Source organism: Aphelocoma coerulescens, chromosome 1A, assembly GCF_041296385.1.
Source record: "Aphelocoma coerulescens isolate FSJ_1873_10779 chromosome 1A, UR_Acoe_1.0, whole genome shotgun sequence".
NCBI classification, from domain to species: Eukaryota; Metazoa; Chordata; class Aves; order Passeriformes; family Corvidae; genus Aphelocoma; species Aphelocoma coerulescens.
The window spans coordinates 39313618-39337768 of record NC_091014.1 but is presented as its reverse complement, the minus strand read 5'-3'; the positions used below and the strand labels follow the sequence as shown (position 1 = coordinate 39337768).

The window sequence follows — 24151 nt, the reverse complement described above, 5'->3', positions numbered from 1 at the left end:
ATTTAGACTTACTAAACTTTCACAACATATGATACCTTATGACAGATGTTATTAACCTGCAGTGGATACACAAATGCCTGTGACAATTCTAAGATAAAGGTCTGAGAATGTATATTTCTGTGTCACTTTAGTTTAAGTAAATGACTAAAGGGGACAGATGGCAATTTCCTGTCACTGGGGCTGCAGCACACGAGCAGGTTCTCAGCCACTACACTCTCTTCTCACCTTCTTTCCTTTGGCCTAGAAATCATGCCTGGGCATGTCAGTCTGTGACACAAGATTCTGTTTAGATTTTCCATGACTATGCATCTCTTATGATTCTCATGAGTCTGTTTTTAGAGTTCCTGTGTGTGAAAGCAGCAGTGATAGTTCACTGCTTAGAAATGTTTCTTTCTACATATCTGCAAATATGTACTGAGAGACACACTTTGCAGTTACGGAATTAATGTTCCTCTTAAAAATAGGAAGACTAAGGTTTAAAAAGTATGTAGAGGTTTTTTTGTATAGGGCTATTCATTTAATTTTTTTTTTTAATAAAAGGAGGTTCTCTGAGAGTTTATATTTTATTCTCTTCAGCAAATTGTGGTGTACTGGAACTTGCTGAAAAGAAAAAAATCAGAGTATTTTAAAAACAAATAAATTACAATGAATGAAAGAGAGAATATCTACCTGCTTTCTACATTCCTATTGAAAAGAAAATTTTTCTTTTCCTCAAAAATTACCTAGTGAAAATGTTTATAAATTATCAGAACTGTGCCTTGGATTTTTTTTTCTGTGACTACTCATTACTAGCTCATGAGCTATGTCAGAGGGAAGTCCTCCCACAACAAAACAAGACAGGAATTATGCAGAAGCATGTCTGCTATTACCACAACAACAACAAAAATTCTTAAATACAAGAAAAAATAAAATCTTAATTACACTTCAATAAGCAAAATTAATTACACTGCACCGAGCAAATTTCTCCAGAAATTGTCTCAAGCTTAGAACAATCACTTTCAAGACAGAAGTTCTACACTGCAGAAAGCTATGATTTTGACAACTTTTCCTTTTATTTTTTTTTTATTTTGCAACATTGTGTTTCTATACTGAGAACAGGTACAACTCTCATCACTGCACGGCCCCACAGGGTGCCGGGATTTGACGTGTTAACTTTGGACAAGGCTCCCTTCCAGCTCTTCTTTTATCTTGGTACGTAGTGAGGTGCCAAAGGAGGGAAAACCACAGAGCAGAGTCTCGGGAAAAAGCGAAAAGTCTAGGCTGCTCCCCATGGCCTCCGCTGGCTCTACCTTCACGGCAGCAGACTCGCTTCAGGGGATGAGGCGGAGGATCACAAGGCTGTCCGAGCTGCCCGGGGCTGCTGTGCCGCTCGACCCACGGCCCGGGCGGTGCTGTCCCGGCGCGGACACAGCGACGGCGTTTCCTACGAGCCAGTGCCAGGGCGACCGAGGCAGCACCCAGCTCCCGCTGACTCAGCCCTTCCTCCCCCCTCACAGGTTTAAGGACGGCCGCAGCGGCTCCGGGCAAGAGGCAGGCGGCTCTCCCGGCAGACGCACCCGCGGGCCCTTTCCCGCCTGGCGCGGGCGGCGGGAAGGGCGCGGGAGGGGGAGGGCGGGGAGCGCCAAGAAAAGGAGCGAAACGGCTCCGCGCGGGCGGGAGCCCCGGCCCGCCCGCCCGATGCCGCGCGCCGCCTGCCCGCGCGCTGATTGGCCGGCGGCGCGGCCGGGGCACCCCGGCGGCCGCCCCTGATTGGCCGGATTGTAAAGCGATGTCTGAGGGCGCCTGGCGGGAGCGGCAGAGCCGCGCGCCCCCCGCGCGCCCCGGCCCCGGCCGAGGTGAGGGCGCGGAGCCCGCCGAGCCTCCCGCCCCCTCCCTTCCCTCCATCCCTCCATCCCTCCCCGGGAACGCAGCCCCGAGCAGCCGCGCTCCCCTCGCGTCCCTCCGGGGACGGGAGCGGCTCCTCTTAAGAGCCGGGCTAAAAGTGCCTTTTCGCTTTGCAGATGGAGGTGAGCGTCCTAGCCCTGCGGGACCTGGCGAGCGCCCGGCCGGGGCGGCGGGGCCGCGCCGAGGCGGCCCAGAAGGTGAGCGGGAGGGCCGGCGAGGGGTCCGGTCCGGCGCGGGGTCCGGTCCGGCGCCGCGCGTTCCCTGGACGCGTTGTCCGGAGCCCCGGACCAGTGCGGGGAGGAGAGGAAGAGGGAGGGTGGCGAGAGCGGTGGGCGCCGCGGAGCCCCAGCCCCGCGACAGCAGGGCCGCCACTCGGGGGGCTTTGGAGGAGGGTCGGGCTCTGGATTGTGCTTCTGTGGCTCCCGTGGGCAGCTTTTGAGGTGCTGCCCATCGGACCTGCTCGCCTCTGTTGGTCTGTACCGCAGCATCTTACCTGTGACCCCTTAGAGCACTGGGATGTCCAGCGCGACCCCTAAGATAAAGACATAATCCAGTGTAAGACGCCTGAGTCATGCCACCCTTGTCAGTAAGTGAAGTGATTGCACTCTGGCACTGCACACAGGGAACCACATTTTAGCTTTCACCTGAGTAAAGCTCACTCAGTGATCTCAAGTATTGCAATGGCTACCATGTGGTAAGGTGGAGAGGGCTCTTGTAGAGACTCACAGTTCTAAAGGTAAGAACCACCAGGCCTAACTTGGCACAGGAATAATATCGTCTTGTTATTTAGCAGCAGTTTGAGCCCACTGATGGACATGTCCACTCTGCTTGCCTTCTGGTCTGTATTCATAAAGTGGTGTTCTCCAGTCAAGAGGCTAAGTACAGCCACTCAGCAAGAAACAAGCTCATTGTTTCCCTACTGCCTCACCAGCCAGGAGATGACATATGTAGCCTTAGCCATAACCTTGCTCAGTAACGTCTCCTGAACTAGATGCAATTCATGACCTGCTGTGCATGCTCAATCTGAGTCCTCCAAAATTCACATTTTTCTTGTCAGATTCCACTCCTATTATCTCAGAGATTTGTTTCAATTCCTGCATACATACTAAGTTCATCAAGCTGGTCTCTCCCATCCTTTATCTCATACCAACTGCCCTTATGGTTTTGTGCAATAGAGGTAGGACTTCACTGAGTGTTGCAGCTACTGAAAAAAAAAAAAAAGGGAGAGAGTGTAAAAGTGTTTTTTACCTTAGCAGGTAGTTATGGTAGTAGAAAATAATGATCTGATAGTAGGAGAAAAAGATCTGAAAGGGCAGAGTCATGTGCTTTGCACGTAGAGCCACTGCTTTCTTCATGGTGGTATTTGCACAAACATGAAGATTTGAAGTACTGAAACAGCAGGTTGCTTCAGTTGCCCTCACTTCAGTTCTATTATCACCAACCATAATGAACAGGAACTTCAGAGGAAGATAGACTTTCTCCATTACTTAAGGGTTGATTCACTGCCAAATGTGAAATTGCAAGAAAATACTGAGTGCCAACACTATATAAATATCTATTCCAAGAAGTACCATGGCCTCTAAACTGACCCCTATTTGTCACAGTGTAGTAAGTTACAACTGGCTGACTGTTACTTGTAAAAAAAAAAGATGTGTTTATTACATCCTTTTGGGAAATTTATAGGTGAATGTATGGAGAAGTGTTCTTTATCACTGCTCAGAGCACAATGCTTTTGATGTGCCAAATTTGTTTCCAGTCTGAATGCTACAAAACTTCTCCTAGTAAAAGCTGGTTTCAGTTGTTACTAGAACTTTTTTCTGCTTTCTAGCTAGATTGTGCCTGTTAGGATGACCTCTGGAATCACCTATTTAAATATCTATTTCAACTACAGAATAGTTAAATTACTCTAAGTAGAAGGCAAAACTTAAGAAATTTCTTGTGGTAAACCGGTATAAATTAATAGTTTGTTTCAGGCTTTTATTCAGTTTCTGAATTGGATTTCTTACAGCACAAAATAAAATACATTATATCAAGGATACCAATAATACTTCCTTCAGTCAGTCCCTTGAGGTGAGTTCATCTGTAGTGATAATTCTTGCAGTAAGAGAAAGGGATCCAAAGATGAAATATGAAAAAAGTTTGATAGCAGCTAGGGACTGGAAGGAGTTGAGCTTCATTCAGAAAATGATAAAAATCAGCTGATGAATTAGACTTTTACTTCTAGCAGCTCTTAGCTGTAGTCAAGGAACAGTTATGGAGATTTTCTTGGTTGCTTTGAGCAGCAGGCAGTGCAGATGCAAAGCTTGCCTTGCTTGCACATGAGGTCACATCCCCTTTAGTTTGACATTTTGTGAGTTAGAGCTGCATCCCCAGCACGGCTTTTAACTTGGGACCTTTCAAACAGAACTGTGCTTTCTTGCTGAGTGTAATGTGACCAGTGCATGATTTCAGTTTCCCTGCAATTTGGTGATTTATGTTTGTGGGCAATGCTTTCTTGTACTAACAGTTTAGTCAGGGTTTAAAAGCCTAATAGGCCACAAGTTGGACTGATTGACCTCAAGTTCTACATTTCAAGGCAGTATCTCCAATACACTTCCTCCAGTACAGCTGCATATAGAGTATTTTAACACTCCCAACAAAGGCAGAAGAACTGTGCTAAATATGAGTGCCAAGGCACAAGTCAGTAAAATTACCTTCATAAGAATCATAAAATTGATTGATGGAATGTTTTTTTCCTCTTGTGTCTAAAGAACTTTGTTTTTAATAGGAAAACATATTTGATCGATCCAGGATGGCCCCAAAGACTCCCATTAAGAACGAACCGATTGATTTATCGAAGCAGAAAGGCTGCACACCGGAAAGAAATCCAATTACACCTGTTAAGGTCATTGACAGACCTCAGCCTGATCCCTGGACTCCTACTGCAAACCTGAAGATGCTTGTTAGTGCTGCTAGTCCTGACATGAGGGACAGGGAGAAGAAGAAAGAGCTCTTCAGACCCATAGAAAACAGTGAGCAGAGTGACACACCTGATTCATTACAGGTGAGACTCAGAACACAGTTATCTCATGTTCCCTTAGGACTTAGACCTTCCTTAAGTTGCTCCTCAGTTTTCTTCCATCTGGTGCTTTCCTCCGGATGGAAAGCTGCAGAATTGTAAGACATTCCCAAGGACAGTTACCTACACAGCACTGGCTGAGCAGTAGGACTTCAAAAGACTAAAAGTAACTGTCTTAGTAGTAACTGACCTGAGATCCCCTCAAGAGTCTGAATATTACTTAAAAGGACAGTGAAGGAAGTAGAGCTTAAATGTTTGATTTTCCCCAGCTGAAGTACTTCTGAACCACATTAGAAAGAAAATTGCCAGACATGTTTTAAACAAGCATCCTTTTCAAAAATAAATTTGACAATGAAAGAACATGCTTTCTAAATCTTTTACCTCATCTGCAGCAGTCCTGCAAAGTGGTCAGCGGAAACCCTTTTTTTCCCACTTTCCACTCCCAAACTAGTGGTCAGAAAGCAAGGTCAGGCATTAAGACTTCTACTTCACAAGACTCAGGCAATGCAGGGGTTGATCTCTGTCCTCACTTTAGAAAGTCTGTCCCTGGAGAGAATGACTTCAAATTGTAGTAAGCATCATTATGGTTTTCTCCCTTCATGATTTTTTTGTTGTTGTTGTTCCAACCACTACTTTTCCTCTCCTGGGTTATTTCTTGTAGGATATCCTTCCCTGGTGATGTCAGCAACAGGAAAATAGTTCTGAGTGCTTCTACTAAGAAGCATCATTTCATAGGTGCGGATCACTCTGGAAGTGCAGTTTTTACAGCAAGTACAGTAGCAACAGTAGCATAGAAAAGTCTGCAGTTTTCATAGTCATAACACAGCAAACAGTTCTCTAAAGATCATTCCTGATATAGTGTCCAGTACGTAAAAAATAGTTGATGTTAAAGATTAGTTCATTACCACTCCAAGCCTGTTAAGATCACACTGCATTTTTGGGGTGGCTACTATAAAGAATTCAAATATTTTCTAGTTAATAAAACTTTCATTTAATAATTTTCTCCACTTAAAAACGTAACTTACAAAAGAAGTAGAAGTTTTAGAGTAAGGATACTGCTATTTCCATACCGTATAAAACTCAAAGAATTCTATCAGGGCACCAGCCTACCACAAGGTTACTTAGTTGCAACTAGCAAAGGACAATTTAAGATCCCATAAGCAAGGAAACACGGGTTTCAACAGCTACCACAACCTGCAGCTTTTCTGTGCCAGAGGGCAAGACTTTTTTTCTAACACAGAAGAAAAACCTTAGACCTACCAGTGGAAAAAAAAAAATTCTCCATCATTCTCATTTTATGATAAATAAACATACCTCTTTGTATATTCTTGCCATCACAGTTTTGCTGGTTTCTATTTTTTTCCCACTACAGGGATAGAAGGACCACATTCAGGCTATCTTACAGAATTACTTAAGCTAACATCTTGCCTAAGTTTAAGGTTCAAAGACTGAGTAGCACCTTTTATAGTCTGAGCAAAGTGCCCCCACCCCTTTCCCAATCACCACTTTCTTAAAGTGATAGAGTCACTGTAAAGGTCAGCAAAATCTTTTGGAAGAGGTATTGCAGGAACTTTCTGATGGTTTCTGCATCTCCTGGTTTATTAGATCCAGAAGCGTTTAAGAGCATATTCTTCTTTCTTTCCAAAAGAAATACTCTTTCCAAGTATAATCTTATCATCTGCTAGTCTTGGGTGTTTGGTCTTACTGGCTTTTTTCCTTATGCATGACCACTATTTCACAATTGCACGGATAAGAGTTTTTCTGTAGGTATCTTATGTGATGAAATACGAAGAGCTTGCAATTGTGTTATCCAAGTGTCCTGTGCTTTCAAGGAGTCCATGGGGTTTTTTTAATTAGAAAATCTGGTCTTAAATATTGGTAACATCTGAAATATGCTTCACTTGACTATGTCTTGCTTTTACAAGCTCTGCACTAAAGGGTTAACATTTATTTTTTAACAGTATGATATAGTAGATGACAGCACGGTTGATGAATTTGAAAAGCAGAGACCCAGCAGAAAACAGAAAAGCTTAGGACTCTTGTGCCAAAAGTTTCTAGCTCGCTATCCAAATTATCCATTGTCAACAGAGAAAACTACCATTTCTTTGGATGAAGTGGCTTCAATTCTTGGTATGTATACCTACAAAACTGGGGTAACTGATCACCTGGGGTAACCTGACAGGTGGGCCTTCCAAAGATCATATTCTAACTGACTACATTCAAGATCTGCCTTTCCCAGGATCTGGATGCTCTTCTAATCATACTAAACAAGAATTGGAAATGCCTAATATTCCTCAGTGTCTTTGTTGTTTGGTAACACTACCATTTTGAAATCTGCTTTCTGACTTTCTGCACTTTTTACTAGACAGATCTTGCTTCCAGCTGTTTACCAACTGTTGCTTTCTTAAATATTCAATTTGTTGGACACAAGGAGTCAGGATTTACAAACCCTCTGAAGGAGGACTTACAGACAACAAATTTTGTCAAAATGAAACATTTGGGGAAACAATTGCAAACTAGCATGTGTAGGAGGTCAATTCCGTTTACTGCCTGACTTCTGAACATGTTTGACATCTTATCTTCCAAGGTCTCATGGTTCATCAAGGCTACCTTAGCTTTAAATATTGCCTTGTGATGGGGAGGTACTGGGAGAACTGCAAGAGTACCATGAGAAATTCTCTTATATTGAGGTGGCGAGAAGGGATTGAGTAGCCCATTTACTGGTTCTGCTGTTAAGTTTGGTTTTAGTTAAAAGATTAATGAAATATCTGCAAGAAGTAATAAAACTTGGGAGAGAGGACTCAGCCAGGCCACATTAATAACAAAAATATCGAAGTCTTTGGAGAGGTTGTTTCTTTGCTAGGAAGGGCTTTACAAAACTGGACTTAAACTAAATAAATCTTGTATCTACATTTAAAACTTAGGTATTAACAGAAAAGATGTAGCAAAAATGGAATTTGTCTGTTTTGGGAAGAAAAGGAACAGAAGAATGATGTCTTCTGTGACTCTGTTAAGAAAGGCCTTGAAATACCTATTTATCTGCCTTGGTAATGTGAATTGGAAATAGGATAGAATACAGATTAGGTAAATAGTTAGATAAATTACTTTTAAAATTAGTTGTTCTTTTAGATTTTGCAGTTACTCTTTTATGTGTTTGCATGAGATGCCCATGCTCCAGCCTTGTGCAGCTGAACATGAATAGTGCTTCATTCCGTACTGGGAGTGGCATTACCTTGCTTTCCTAAATAATATAAACTTTCTTCTAAAATTTACTGTTGGAAATTTTACCTCCCGGCAGGAGGAAGGTTTTGGTCATCCTTCTCTGTTTGGTTTTCCCTTCCTTGCTTGTATCCACTTGGCTTGTGACCACAAAATTACCCAGTGCTGATGTTGCTGCTCTTAATGTAACAAATGGTGTCTGTGATACAGCTTTTGCTACAAATGTATATTGCTTTGTTCACGGAAGACCTGTGGAAGGCCACAAAGGGGTCTGTACTGCTGGTGTCTGACAGACACCAGGATATGTGTAACACTCTTGTTTTTCTGGATTGTGTTTCACTCCAAGTTCTTCACACACTTGGAAATGCTCGTGAATTGTTTCACCTAATATGTGTTTGAGGCTGGTAAGTATTGTCCCTATTCTTCAGATGTGTAAACAGCCATCCCACAGTGAAGTTTCAAAACCTTTCCCCTTAACTGGCTGCTTGTTCTGCTCAGCTGATGTTAACGGTTGGAGGCTTTTTGGTGCAGATGCTGCCACCAGCATATAGTACACTGTGTTATATATAACAGCCATGCTTCGAACAGCACTGGACACAAGTACTCAGGACAGTGAGCATAGCCACCAACCTGTTCATATTCAGTCCCCAGCCTTGCTCACATCAGCAGGCTGAACTCCAGCTGGACATATTTAATAAATTTCCCATAGGCCTTGACCCAGCCAGCACTGACAATTTGTTTCTGTTTCATTTGGGAACAGCAAGTCTCATTCTACACCGCTTTGCCCCTTGAGAAGCTTTTGATGCCCCTTTACTTGGTACTTGCTTAGCAAGTAAAGGTAATTGTGCCATTGTAAATGCAAGTGGACAACTGTGCTCCCACTGGTTCCTGTATGAGGGGCTTTCATCTCTACACTGTGGCAGACCCTTTCCTGCCCTCTGTTACACGTAGGCTTGTATACAGGTACATGTGTGAATTTTGAAGCTCTCTTGTCAGGAAGGGCCAAAGTGCTCTGAAAACCCTGGGGCACTCTGGGTAGGTCTGAGTGAATGGGGCTGGCAGACTGCAGTCTGCAAACCCTAAACACAGTGTGGGTTCTTCCTTAGACTGAAGCTATGCCTGGTCTAGATGTTAAGAAAAAGGACAAAGAGCAGCATACCATGAAGCTGGCCGCACATAAGTCAGATTTTCAGTGTGCAAATACAGATGTATCTAATGGAATGTGCCCATGTGAACAATGACAATGTCTGTTAGAGAACAACGTGTTCTTTGCTTCTGTTGAACTGAGATGAGCATCCATGTCTTTTTTATCTGTTCCCCCCCACTTCCCAAACAGGAGTTGAACGGAGAAGAATTTACGATATCGTGAACGTCCTGGAGTCATTGCACTTGGTCAGCCGTGTGGCCAAGAACCAGTACTGCTGGCATGGCCGGCATAACCTCAGCCAAACTCTGAAAATGCTTCAGGAAGCAGGAGAGCTGCAGTATGGAGAGCTAATGACCTCCCAGCACAAGGAGCAGGACTTAGAGTACAAATTTGGAGAACAGAAAAAGGAAACAATTCCAGATTCTCAAGACAGATCATTACTGGAGTTTTCAGAACCAGATTGCATCTCTGGTAAGATAATTACTAAATGTATGATGATACACAGACACAAGTCTCTTTCTCCAGTTTACAATGTTACTTTTCCTCTTGCTTTGCTTTTAAATTAAATAATAGAAAGTTATCCTTTCCAAAAAGGTGCTGAATTCACCATGGAGGGTACAGAATTCTTCCTTCTATTCTGTTCCTAACATAGGTCTCAAGACAGATTTTTCCTTCTGTCCTACAGACAGGCAGGAAGTTGTGCTGGACAATCCAGTTCTTTCCCAACCTGCATCTGACAGTAAATGCTTTATCCTGACAGAAAGCACCATCTTCATTTGTCCACTCTTTGCATGCTGCCCATGTAACACATAATGGTTTTAAGTTACAAAGTCCATTAGAGTCACAAAATTACAGTGGCACAAAACAGTGTAACCTAACATAGAATCAGCTTTGGAATTTCACTTTCTAAAAGCTATTTCTGCAAATTTGAATTTTTATTGCCCTTTGAAGAGAGACTCCTGTCTGCATTACTCAGTTATTTGCTGCCTTTCAATAAATTTCTGCTTTCTGACAAGGAAATATTTACTCCTTTTGTGTGTGAGAAACCTACTTACTAGTTTTCTGGCTGTGATGGATGACATATGCTAAGAGGCTTGGGTATTATTTGTAACACAGCATCTGCAAACAGCAGAAAGGACAAGTCATTGCGGATTATGAGCCAAAAGTTTGTCATGCTGTTCCTTGTCTCCAAGACCAAGATAGTCACTCTGGACATCGCAGCAAAGATACTGATAGAAGAAACCCAGGATACAGTGGACCACAGCAAATTTAAAAGTAAGATGGCTAATGAGAGGCAAATCAAGCAGTCAGTGAGTACAGAAAACAGGGCATGTTTGGTCTGACACCAAACAGACACCAGTAGGTAACAGCAACTGCAATTCATGAATCTTTTCCTGGAATATGGTCTGGGTTTTTTTTCATTGCAAATGCCTATTTGTGAAAACAGAGCTTGGTGTGGGGAAGAGACACTTTGACAGTTATCTCCCAAATTCAGCTTCAGAATAAAGAAGCACTTCGTTGTTGTTGTTGTTGTTGTTGAATTTTTTTTCATACTTAAATCCTGTTTCCTGTACTGCTCTGAATGGTGTTTCAGAACTGAAACATATTGTTTATTTTAATTGAATTAATTCTCTCTTTGCAGAAATATGTTCCTTCTCCTTTTTACCCCAGAAATCTTTTACAGCTGGATGGCAGAGTTTGCTTTCAGTTAGTGAGGATTAGAACTTCAATCCCTTGGAGAACATGGGAAAACTCAGCATTAGTAAATAAGTCTTCTAAGATAAAGACTTTCAAGCCCTTAAAGTGCTTTTAAAATAAAGTACTTGCTCTTCAGTCTTAAAATTCCACCCCAAATATAAGAAGAAACATGAGGAGTTTAGCTGGACAATGTGTGGGTATCATAGTGAGCTCAAAGATGTTATTTACTAGAGCCACAGAGATTTTTCTGAGTGTGTTACATTTTTAAAAATTATGGATATGTGTCCTCTTGTGATCAGCTGTGCACTCCTGTGCCTCTTGCCCCCAACTTCTCTTTACCCATGTGGAGGTAGCTGCCTTTTCTGGTCAAGCTGATGATGTAATCACTCCCTAACCTATTTCCATCAAAATGAGGGCAATGAGTTTAAACCTGAGCAGCTAAGATATGAAGTACCTGTGACAGTCAGGTGGGAGCTGGCCTGGAAGGCTTCATAGGAGGTGGCCTAAGTCCAGCTTGATTTGATTTTGCCCACCTCATCTATGAAAGCTGTGGTGATAGTCTGAAATGAAATTAGCACATAAATGTGTCCTGTATGCATTGTAAAGCTGACTCTTTTATCCACTCCTGCCTTTTCTTGTTAGCAAAGGTACGAAGACTGTATGATATTGCCAATGTTCTCACCAGCCTAGGCTTGATCAAGAAAGTTCATGTCACAGAGGAACGAGGACGCAAACCAGCTTTCAAGTGGATTGGGCCTGTGGAATTCCCTGGAAAGACTGGTAACTTGTGTAGTTTGTATTTTTCTTTTTGCTTTGATAGTCCTTCCCAAGTGGTAAAATGTTGCTTTCTGTGTGTAAAGAATGGCTCAGCATTCAGCATGTACCCTGTGATTATTAACTGCTGCCAGCTTAACATTTGCCCTTGCCAGACTTTGCACCCAAGGTCTGGATCTGTGGAGGGATGTTGAAGGATACTGTGTCTTGTAGGTATTTTTGCACTGACTTAGATAACTGTATGCATACTGTATCAATTGTAGAGCAATGGCAGATAGCACTGATATCTTTAAATCTGGGTCCACAGCTGTTCTGGGTTGCAAAATCTCAGTAATTCAATAATAATTATACAGTGAATTATTTTCTTTGTAAGGGGGCGTACCAAGTTAGATCAGGGCTGTTTCTTGCACGTGGCTCCTTTCACAAAAACTTTGTCTGCAAAGAATGAGGTGGTGGGACAGAGGATTTTGTAAGCTGATGCTTCTTGGCCAGATAGGCTCCCTTTGGCTTGGATATTTGTGTCAGGACCGTGCCAGGAACAAGTGAAAGTGAAGGATAATGTAAACACCATCTTAGTGCCCTTTCTCCTCCTGACTAGTACACTAGAATGTAGTGCCTTCTGCAGCTGCTATGGAATGGATAGGAGGGAAGCCCTTACCTTGTCTACTGGTGCTTACTGAGTTCTAGGCTTGTTTCAGTGTTGTGGGGGTTGAGATAATACAGAGGTTGCCTCTTCCCTTAATGCCAAGTTTGGTAATATGGCAGAAGCCTAAATGATGAGCTGTGTTGACTGAAGGACTGCTGTACAAAATTGTGTCCCTACAGATGAGCTGAGAGGGCACAGCCCAACATCAGATCCTCTGCCAGGAACACAGAGAGGAGCCTGTGGCCGGTACCAGACCAGTGCTGCTGGAAAGCAAAGGTTTACACGTCACGCTTCATTTAACAGTGCACAGCCTTGTGAAGCAGCCAGAAGGAAGGTCAGTTCTGAGCCTAACAGCCCACGTCAAGAGAGGCAAGGTAACTACTAATGAAGCATGTTCTTTTCTACCCCACTGCACCTGCCCAAATGAGGGCATGCACCAATTTAAGGCACTTGATTGGGTGAATCAGCATAATTAAATATGTGAATTACTCTTGGGAGGTGCCTATATTTCTACTGTCCATGTGATAATGAAATTTCTGGTTTAAAATCTCCAGTCAAATGCCTAAAGTTACATGAGGTGAATCTGGGCCATACTGCAATTGAATCTGCAGTTTGTTTTCTGCAGTTAAATGTTTCTGTTCTGTACTAACTGCAACTATACTACAGTTTTATCTGTGAAAACTTGATAGAGAAAGATTATTTAGCCACAAAATGCTTGCTTTATTTTATGGTTCCTAATATAGTGAAATTTACTGTAACAATCTAATGCACAGTTGTTAAAAAAGACAAAGTAATTACAGGGCTTTTCACAGTTCCCTCTTATAGGAAATGATGATGTTGAACCCCTCTCCAGTGGGACTGAGACTTCTGAGTGTGTTGCAGGTTCTGGCTCTAGGCAATGAGTGGATGTTATAAAAATGTGTCAGGACTGAAAAATTATAGCTATTATTTTATATGGCCGGTATCAAAATATGCTTGGTAAACCTGTCTGTGATTAATTGAATGCCTCTTTGTTCTTTCAGCTTGCACTGTGAATTCAGATGAAAATTGTTCCAAAATGATAAATCTAGCAGCTGTCTGCAGGCAGAAGATAGAGGAAGATACTGGGTAGGTTGGTCTTAACTCTTGTCCAGTTTCAGCTTTGTGCTTGTCATGTTTAGTTTAAGGATAGATTCCATTGATGATAAAAAAATTGCAATAAAGTCTCGTTATTACAATTTTAATACTGATAGATGTCAGCATGGCTTTTTTTTTTTTATGGTCATTTTACACCCACCAGTGCTTGTTACCAGTGTTGGTGTTTTGCTTCAGTAGTTCTTTCTGTCATATGTGTTTATATAGGTCATTCCTGCATCCTTTGACCTATTGTCTGGGTAAGCTGAGCAAATTATGATTCCATGGAAGGGTGTCTCTGTCTCTCATCGGTCTTCTCTACACTCATCCCAATTTGAATTCATTTATGAATGATTGACTACTCAAGTGCAGCCAAAAGCATTATTGTTCCACCAAAAACCTGACTGCTTCTGTGTAATTAGAATGAAAAATTGACCCTTCTTGTAAACTGTGTAAAAACTGTGGTTTCGGGGTGGAATTTTTCTGCATTTATGTCCAAATATGTATCTCTTTGCTGGTAAGGATAAAAGAGGGGTTTAATTTTGGAATAAATGTTTTTCCTCTTTTCATTACTGTTTGAGTTTTTTTGTGTTGTTTTTTTTTTTTTGTAGGAATAAAGCTTGTGACACTGAAACGATACTAAATTCATCAAAGAACTCCAACACAGCCTTAGCTTTTTCCCTTCTTCCAGTTCCTGGGGACTCTGATTTTTGTGTTAACCCTTTGCCTCAGGCAGTTTTCCCTGTAGTTCAGGCAGATGTGCCAAGCTTCTCGCTACCAATTGGCATCAGCGGCCAGGCTTCACACCCTTCCACGCCAGCAGCCTCCAAAACAGAAAATGGAAAACCTACCCTGGTCCCCAACCAACCCTTCCTGTGCTTCCCATCTTCATCCCTTTTCATGTTGTGCGGTGGTCTTCAGGAAAATAATTTGAGCGAGACCCTGCCCACTTCAGGAGATGTGGGAAACAGGAGTGCAGAAGCTCAGGCTGCCGTACCTCCTGTTGGCTGCCAAAAACGCAGCTCCCACAAGTGCTCATCGCCCTCTGCACCTGTAGATGATGAAGAGCCAGCTGCTAAAAAACAGACATTGGAGCAGAGTGATCTGCCCCTCTCACTTGTAGTACCCAAGGTAAAGTGAGTTGCATTATCACTTAGGCTTTCTCATAGTAAGGAAAGGCTTTTGCCTAAGACAGTGTTTCCAGGAAGGAAAATTCAGTACACTGCTTTTGAGAGACACAAATGCTGCCTCCCACATGTTAATAAAATTGTAAGTGGGCTGTGTCAGTAAGTATAGCATTAACTGGGAGATGTTTTCACACTACCAGGGGAAAATGGACTTGGATTGCTTTGCATAGTGATGTGATGCTCAGCTGTTCTTTGGAATTAGTGTTGTAATCATTGTCTTCAGCAAAACAATTGGTCAGAGGTGAAGAAATCAATGTAATTATTACTCCTCACCTTCCCCTGTTAGCTTGGGCTTTCCCAGGCAGCAGCAGCATTGCTTACTTCACTGAGCTATAGCAGATGTGATTTGTTCTTTCCCCCTACTCTCCAGCCTGAGTCCCTCTCTCTGAAGCTCAGTGTTGCCCACAGCAGGCTGGTGAGAGAAAGACGATGAAGGTGATGTGTAGCTATCTCAGAATTCTCTTAAATGCTGACAGTAGGGGTCAGGCTCAAGGCCATATCATATAAGCCATTTGAATATTGAGTATAAACAGTTTGAAACAAGTGTTTTTCCTTATCAATAGAAAAGTAATCCCAGAGGTCAGGTAGTTCTTATGTAGTGTCTCCAACAGCAAAGGGCACAGGGTTTAGGCATCATTCATATGGCTCTTCAGACCCTCAACCAAAATTTTTAACTTGGTGATTTGCTAATCAGGTTTGTGCTGCTCCTTTGCACAGATGCATGAGAGGTATTGCATGGTTTTATTTTAGTTTGGACTCTTCATTTCCACTTTTGTTTTTGCTTAGAAGCCTTCTGAGTCACCCAAGGCAGAACCTTCATCTGCTGTACGTCTAGAAACAAATCATCTTGACCTCGCAAGTCCTGCTGCTGCAGAGGCTGCAAATAAGGAGTCTACTAAGCCTTTAGATGAGCAGGAGCAAGAAAAACAATCTCAGAACAAAGACACTGATGAACATCCTCCAGGAAATGAGCACATCTCTAAAGAAAATGCCAATCAGCCTTTCCAACCACAGTACCTTTATGTTCAGCCTACTGCTGGTAAGGACAGCCATGAGATTCAGAGGCACCCAAACCTCTGTATCTGTTCACTGAGCAAATACTGAGTCTTACACAAATAGGTGAATAAGTATATTTGGCACAAAAAACCCTGACAGCAGTTCACTGTAGTAGTTTAATAACTCTGAAATCTCTTGACTCAATGTGAACTGTTCCACCTCTGAAAAGATAGGCATTTTTCTGAGGTTCCCAAACATTAATAGCGTTGAACAATGCGGGGGTTGCATGCCTGAATTTTGTGCAGCAAAAAAAGTCACTTATCCAGCATTCAAAACCTAAAGGAGCTGGAAGTCTAGATTTGGCAGTAAGGTGGCCAATACAGAACAGCAAAATCCCCCTGAATGTATGAATTTAATCACCTTCAAACTTTGTACTGTCTTGTAACATGCATTATCAGGATAACCCCCAAAGCACTGGGAATGTAGCCAGTCCTGCTTGTATGACACCGTGACGATAGAGAGGAAGCAGCTGAAAATACTGCAATAGGATTTCGTGTCCACCACGTTTTGTGCCTGTGTTTGTGTGCAGTGGATAACTGCTTTGTGGGAACAGGACATGCGTGGCAGATTTCTGTGACTACTGCTTTGGTCTTTGATTCACTTGTGACATGGAGTGGGGTCTATGGCATTTCACTTAGGTTGGAGATGCTCAGTTTGAAAATGCTGAACCTGGTGTTTTGGAAGGTCAGACAAACTGGGAGCCAGAGCAGCTTCTGTTTTGACACAGTAGTTCAGCTGTTCTCAGCAAAATTAATGCCTCTGTGATATATCTTTGTGGGTGTTTCCCATTTGTTGGGTTTGATTTGTCTGGGTTTTTTTTTTCCCTCATTAAAAGCAATGTTTTCATATAGCAGAGGATGATCGCAGTTAGTGAAAAAAAAGTTTGTTTAGCCAGGATGTTTCTTGTAATTGAAGTTAGATGCAGAAAACAGCGAGGGGCGTGGTTGGTACTTCATACAACCAAAGTAAATGGATGCGGGTACAGTGAATAGACAAGTAGGGGGGAAAATGGAGGAAGGTAAAGCAGGGAGCTGGACAGAAGAGTCTGGGGGTTGTGACAGTTTTCTTCCTTATATTTTATTATTTTTGTCATAGTTTACTTCCTAGGCAGACTTTTCTTTATTGTCATACCTTTTTCCTATTCTAGATGAAGTTAGAGTAGTTTAATTCCCTTTTTCAAGTTTATTAATGCTTTGTTTTTTCTCTCTTTGGTTTAGGATTAAGCAGTTTTAATTTCCTGTTCTCTGCAAACCAAGCCCCTGGTGCCATCAGCCTGGCTGCGAATCAGTTGCCTTCTCTAAGTGTACCCTGTGTCATGGTGCCATCAGCAGCCTTGGCTTCCTTCCCTCTCGTCTGTTCTCCCTCATTCACCAGTCCTCTTTCCCCAGTTCCTGATGTCTCCTTCTCAGCTGCTGCCTCCACAAATTTCAGTATGTCCAGCCTGGCATCCACCACCCCCGTTTTCATAAGCACCACGGCTGTTGTCACCCCCAAGGTCTCACCTGCCCCTTCGGTGGATCCACAGCAGCCAGCTCACCCCGCTCTGCACCTGAGTCCTGTGCTTACAAGATCTTGCAGTGCTGTTAAACTGGACTCCCCTGTGTGTATGGGACACCCAGTGACCCTTCTGAAGCTGCAGCAGGTAAGGGGGAAAGGTGAACAGAAGTGGTGATGAAAGAGCTGTCCCAGGGGCCTGATGGCGGTGTGTGCAGCAAGCTGGTGCTGCTGTGTCAGTGCAGAGTTGGCACGCCAAGAGCTGATGTCTTCTCCTTAGGCTGTGTGTGTCCATCTTAGCAGTGGCACAGGGCATGTTGAAGTCATAGCCCAGCATAGCACATTTAGCCCTGAACAGTGAAGTGGTTAGTTTTATATCTCTTACAGAAATTCTAAAATCCCCCACCAATCTAAGGGGTTTTTTCCCCATCTGACAGTGTCATGTGTGTTATGCAATGGCTACAGAAAAACATTAGGAGAACAGGAGGATTGTATGTCAGAAATCGGGAGTCAGCTGGCTGCAACACTTTTTCAGGTAGTAGTGTCCTGGGTTATCCCCTCAGCCCTGTTCTGATCTCTCTTCACTATGTAATGGAAAAGTAATAGCAGCATCAGAGCTGGGAGAAAACAATGATTCTTGTGGGATTGTTGAACTTTCTTTATAAAGGTATTTTTAAAAATCTACCATAGAACCAGACTTTTGGGTAAAAAAAATCTGAAGCTCAGAAGTGAGGGAGGACTCATTTATCTGAAATACGAGTGACACAGAACAGTCATGTCACACTGTGTTAGCTCGGTGTTTACAACTATTAGCAGTGAAATTTTGGCACTAATTCAACTTACATTTGTAAATCTGTGATTTGTTTTCCTATTGTCTAATTCAGTGAAAAATAGATCAAACATTTGGAAGCATTATAAACATTATTTTATGTTTATCTTCTTCGAACTTAGAAAAAGGCTGCAATAAGAGACTGGTTGGCAGCCAATCTGATTACAGATACTAACATCAGAGGTTACAGTAGAGTGGCACTTAAAATACAAGTGGTCAGGGTTTAGAAGAATAATTTTTGATTTCTCTTGATGGTAACAAATAACAAAAGTGAGTAAAACATCAAGGAAGAGAAAGAGCCATTCAAGCTAAAGGACAAGATTGGCATAAGAACAAATGAGTATGAACTAATCATGAAAAAATTTAAGTTGGAAGTGAGATAAAGGCATTCATCTTCCAGCAGTGATGTACTGGCATCCCGTTCCAGAGTGAAGAGCAGTGGCAAAGCCCATAGCTTTTCACGTGGAGCTTCTGAAAGGGTGTGTGACCTTGAGTAGCAGGGCACAGGGATTCATGGCTCCCAGCTGTCCTCTGTTTGCATGTTTGTGTGTAGGCTTTGAGAAAACCCTGCCAAATCACTTTGGTTTTGTTTCACAAATAGCCTTCGTCGGCACCTCTCACTCCCAAGAATATTCGTCCTGCACATCACGAGGCATTTTTCAAAACTCCTGGAAGTCTTGGAGAACCTGTGGCATGGAAGAAAAATGAAGGCAACCAAACCAGAAATGCCAGCTCTGTGCAGAGGAGACTGGAAATCTCTAGTACCAGCCCTGACTAATTCTGCTCTTTGCAAGGGGTGGGCAGATTGTCCTTGGACCCTGTATCAATTATGAGAGAACAAGCTCTTGCCTGGCAAGAGGAGCAAGTTAAAATGTCACCCCTTTTGGCATGTTTCCCTATTATCTATTCACCTACTGGTTCTGTTATCCATCTTCTTCAAAATCACCCTCGGTACTGAAATCCTGTTACTGAATTGTCCTTCAGTACTGATTTGAATTCAGATTCCGTGCTTCACACAGCCTTGTGGGCATCAAATTGTAATTGTGATTTTAATTTGGAAAACTCTCTTTATTTCTGTGAGGAGATGCAAACAGATTCTTTTGGAGTCCCCAGGAGTTCTTTATTCATGGTTTTAAGTAAGATGTCTAGCACTTATCAGGGGTAAGCATTTTATTTGCATGTACTCTACTTAGCCTGAGTAAATCTGTGGTGAAAATGATAAACTTGCAGTTGTGAGAGCAACTGCTTCCTTGGTTCCAATCTGTCAAATCCTGCCTCTGCAGTGCAGCCTCTTGCTTTTTATTTTGTATGTTGGAGTGGGATTAGAGGAAAAAGGGATTTTTGCAGTTTCAGACTAACAGATTTTCTCAGGGTAGGATTACTTGAATGTCAGTTGGTGGTTGTACAATTTGCCCAGCACTTGTGGTTAGAAAAACCTAATAATAACACATGATTATGATTGAATGTATACATGTGAAAAATATTAAGACCAAAATAACTGTGAATGTTAACATTTTTATAGTTGTGTTAATTAATTATATTAGTCCTTCGGTTGGTTGGTGTTTTTTTACTTTTACTCTGAGCAAAATATGCAAGTTAGATGTAAAGAATACAAAACCTGAATCCTTAAACAGGTTTGACAAATTGATTTGAGAATGGCAAGCCACTGAGAGGACTGTGCTAAGATTTCATCTCCTGTTTAAATATCCAGTCTAGACTTTATGACCAAGAAATACCGATAAGTCATTAACCTCACTCATTATTAGATTCAGTCTAACCTGAGTCTACTAAGTGCCTACTTAGCTGTTTACTTAAGTGTACTTAAGGGGTATGTACTTAAGTGCCTAACTCTTCACAGGAATTTTGTGACTAGTTAATAGTTCATTTGAGCACGTTGGGAAGACAAGGGAGATCTTATCTATCTAAACCAGAAAAAGAAGTTAAAAAAGCAGGAGCCTTGAGTTTTAAAGTAATATAAAAAAAAAAAGTAAAAAATTATCAGTATAGCCTAGGAGAAGATAATGAGGACGAAAAATCTTAACATTCAGAGTCCTCAAATAATGGATGGTGCTATTAGCAATATAGAACATAATTTTAAGAGTTAATGCTCTTACGTTTGGGTATGTTTTCACTCATGTAGCAAACTGCAATCAAATTTGTGCAGTCTCCTGTTCAAAAGACAGTCTTGGTGTTGACATCACATTAGCCTGGACTTTTAGCAAATGTAAGGCCAGCATGATCAGCTCTCTGGTACTGGTGTTGATTTTCCAAGGGTAGATGCACTCTTGGATGTGCTATTTTGTTGGTCAAGGGAGGTTAGGACTTTAAGGGTTGGGGATTTGAGGAGGGCGTTTTATTTTTATAACAAAATGTATGATGAAAATGGAATTTAAGAAAGAATTTTAGTGAAGCTGAGAGTTTGAGTAATGTGGCCTTCTCTTGGAATAGAGCAATAACAGCTTTTTGAGAGGGCTTGGTTAGCCCTCATTGAAAGAAAATCTACAGCAGAATTATCATAGGAAATTTCAGGGGTGGTAAAGAGATATCTTCAGACTGCTAATTTTTTTATATTTTAATGACACTACAGTTATGAAAGTTTACAGTTTTTTCTTCTGAGTTATTTGTTCTTACACACCCACTTAGCTTAATTTTGCTTTGAAAAGCAGTGTGTAACTAGCACAGTGCTGCCCCTGCACTTCTGCTGGCCTGCATGTGTTGCTGCTGGGGCAGGAACAGACTGCTAGGGTTCCAGGGAAAACAGTGGGTGCTGATTCTCCAAGCCTTCTCTTTCCCTCTAGTATGGTGCAGCCTTTTAGTGAAATGGCAGCTGGGAGCAGGGAGGAGGATTAGAGCTAATATTGGCTCTTTGCTCCGGTTGAAGCATCATCACCAAAATTGCCTTTCTTTGTCAGTAATGTTATTGTGTGCCATAACTAACTTTATACTTGAAAATGCAGGGAGTGAAAATGGATTTTCAGTTTCCAATTTCTGCTTCCAGTTTTGAGTTTCTGTAAATACAGCAGGTCTGGAAATGACAATTGACTCCCTTTCCAGTGGGTCATGGTTGGGAAAGCAGATTTTGAGCCTGGGATAAAAAGGATGTTGATATGCTGTCTTGTTTTTGTCAATGCAAAATTCTCACTGAAATAGAGCGGGACCACTGAAGCAGTTGGGCAGCTACTTTCTGTATCCAAACTGCTGAACTAGACCCGTGAGGGGGAGCAGTTGGTTGTCAAGAGGAAATGGGTTTACCTTTCCTATCTTTATCTTCACTGAAAGCTAAGAATTTAAATAAAATAGGAACAACTCATCAGCAAAGTAGCTTTGGAAAAGCAGAATTTGTACTTGCACTGAGGCAAAGTGCATACCCAGGAAGTTCTGCAGGGTCTGTGAAACCTTTCTGTCCCAAGACAGTTGTTGAGGAGGCTGAGCATATAATTTATACTTGAATCTATCTGCCACGTTTACATTTCTGATTGTCTTCTGTAAATTGGTGCTATTTCTGTATTTAAAAAGCTGTATTTTTAATGTAAAGCTGCTTCCAGTTTGGTTTTTTGCACTGCTAGTTTAATATAGATATAAATTTTATTGCTGTTTATAACTGTTCTTCAGTGATTAGATGTTCCGCTTTTCCTGCTCTCTAGCTCTCTGTGTTTACCTGTCTGCATATAGCTTTACTCCGATCACACTGTTGGGTTGAATATTTTTTATACTATCTTCTAGCAAAATATTAAACTTTTACAGAATAAAAATTGAAATTAAAACTGACGCTGTGATTTCAGTATGGAGAACTTTCAAGGACATCCATGAAAAGAAACATTCCTGCACTGTGTGTCCAGGTGAGAAGTCCCTGTTGGATGTGAGCACTGAAGCACTAGTAGAGGGTAACAGCTCGCCCCAGTGGCTCCAGTATCCATCTGTTTCATGCAGCATGGGCACAATTCCCACCAAGCTGTTGCAGGCACAAGGACCAGTGCAATGTAAATTGGCTCTTAAAGTCCTGGAGCAGGCCAGGGCAAGACTGGGTGGCCCTGGCCCATAGCCATGTGAGGATCCCCAGCTGGCCACTGTGGGAGCCCATCCCAGCACCGCCGCAGGGCCTGCCCAGACACTCCCTGGGCCCCCGCGTCCCTGCAGCTGTCCCTCGGTCCCACTCTCCACAGGATGGCAGCAATGCCTGCCTGACCACAGCCACCCAAGGAGCTGGTGCTTGCTTTGTGTCTTTACAACACCAGCTACTTGGAAAGAACAAGTGGACAGCACAGCCACACACCCGTGGCTTCCATTTCCCTTTCTCCTGCCCTTCCCTAACCCCACTGCGTAAGCTGCAGCTCCCATTTAAATCAACAGCAGGTTCACTACTGATTTCAGTAAGCCCAGTATTGCCACCTTACCCCTCCCTGTGATTAAAGAGATTTAAGTTAAAGTCCCATGTCACCAACAATGGTTGCAAAATAACTGAGTTGCAAAGGGTTGAGATCCTCAAAACTCATTTCTAAAAGGAAAACTCAGCAGCTTATTCAGTGTTGTTTTTGTGCTACTCCAACAATAATACAATTGATACAGGAAGAATTAGACGTTTAATGAGATTAAATACACTATGAGAAACGCTAACAAGCCCTAACCCTGCTCTGGCTCCACTGACAGGACCATGGCCATCGTTTTCTTGAGGAGGAGTAGGGCTGTAGTTTCCAACAGTTTTTGTCCTCACTGGTACACTTAAAACTCCCTTTTTTTGAAGTAAAAAGTAGTTAGGGGAGTACACCAAACTGTATCTGATTCAGTTCCCTCTATAAGAAAGGGAAGTTAACAAGCAGTACCATGGTGGATGAATGTCTTCACGCTTCCCAGCATGGGCTGGGCAGCCCAGAGCCAGCTAGGAGACAAGTGTCACCCCCTGGTCCTGGAAGGTATTGAGCACTGCTAGCAAACCCAGCCAGAGGCAAGCAAAAGGGAAGCCTCCAGCAAGCAGCAAAGCAAAGCCTGCTCCCACCATGTCCAGGGAAGCAGGTCTTCACCAGCTGTCTTGGTCAACAAGGAGGGTTTCCTGAGAGGTGCCTGGGTCATGGCAGTGCTTTCTGCTTCCAGCCCAGAGTGCCTGAGCAAGGCTCCGTGGCCTGCTTAATTTAAAATTCAATAGCTTGGGAAGTAAAGGAGTGAGAAGAAAGGCTTCACACACAACTGAGGCAAATTCAAGCCACACTGACTGTGATCGTCTGAGAAGATCCATGTGTGCAGGAAGCATTAATGTCTGGCTTCTTTCCAGCTTCATTTATTGCACCAGAAATGTGAGGAGAATTTAGGACATTTTTTCAAGCACTCAAGGACTCCTTAGAGCGATTAAATGAATTCTAATGATGTCAGTCAGCACCAGCTTAAGATCTGAGAGTGTGAAGCCTTCCCCTATTCCCCTTGCAGGCCATAGTAACTTTGTTCATGGGTGGCAAAAGACTGCATTGCTTCACAAAATTCTGTGACCTCCAAGTCTGATATCATGGGATCTCCTGAGACAAAACCTTCTGCCTCAGTCGGAGCTCCTCCACTTTACTACATAAATAAGTTCTCGTTTTGGCCCTGAATGTGAGATGCCAGACTTTTACGCCTTTCCCCTGCCTCTGGCTGGGTATTTCTCACCTTGGATGTGACAACAGTGTAATTTCATAGATGATATACCAAATCTGGGTGGGAGGGGAGCATGAAACTTGTTTTTTTCCAACAGCTGCTTTCTTGTTTCAAAACTGACAGCTGTGAACCAGCAGTTTACACTCTTATCCCCAAAGCATGGTGTGATAGCAAAGGCACTGTAGTGAGACCAAATAAACCATCACTATATGTAAAATACTGCATCTTGGTAAGTGCCTGTAACAGCAGCTGAAATGGGCCAATTTGGATGAGGTTTAGTCTTTGGGGAAGAAAAGAGAAACAATTTAAAGCCTAAAAATAAGAAGCAAATATAAAGATTTCCCCATAAATTGTCCCAAAGGAAACACCTCCCTTATTCAGGCAGCCAACTCTTCAATGGTAAGAAAAATGCTTTGCATCTTCA

The 24151-nt window shown here is 42.5% G+C and overlaps 1 protein-coding gene across 1 annotated transcript; it reads left to right on the top strand.

Moving 5' to 3' along the window:
• The first annotated feature begins 1778 nt into the window (after nucleotides 1–1778).
• Nucleotides 1779–21845, top strand: E2F7 (E2F transcription factor 7). Its single transcript, XM_068999439.1, has 13 exons — nucleotides 1779–1835; nucleotides 2001–2081; nucleotides 4652–4927; nucleotides 6904–7072; nucleotides 9498–9779; nucleotides 10425–10583; nucleotides 11649–11786; nucleotides 12606–12800; nucleotides 13449–13533; nucleotides 14151–14670; nucleotides 15513–15765; nucleotides 17000–17424; nucleotides 18707–21845. The coding sequence occupies exons 2-13, from the start codon at nucleotides 2001–2003 to the stop codon at nucleotides 18881–18883; spliced, it is 2760 nt and encodes a 919-aa protein (XP_068855540.1). The 5' UTR covers nucleotides 1779–1835; the 3' UTR covers nucleotides 18884–21845.
• The last annotated feature ends 2306 nt before the right edge of the window (nucleotides 21846–24151 follow it).

Excerpts from the sequence above, each read along its gene's own strand:
- E2F7 (XM_068999439.1), top strand. The coding sequence starts at position 2,001 with ATGGAGGTGAGCGTCCTAGCCCTGCGGGACCTGGCGAGCGCCCGGCCG. Across the intron at positions 4,928-6,903 it reads ACACACCTGATTCATTACAG|TATGATATAGTAGATGACAG; the intron begins GTGAGACTCAGA and ends ATTTTTTAACAG. Across the intron at positions 13,534-14,150 it reads AAGATAGAGGAAGATACTGG|GAATAAAGCTTGTGACACTG; the intron begins GTAGGTTGGTCT and ends TTTTTTTTGTAG.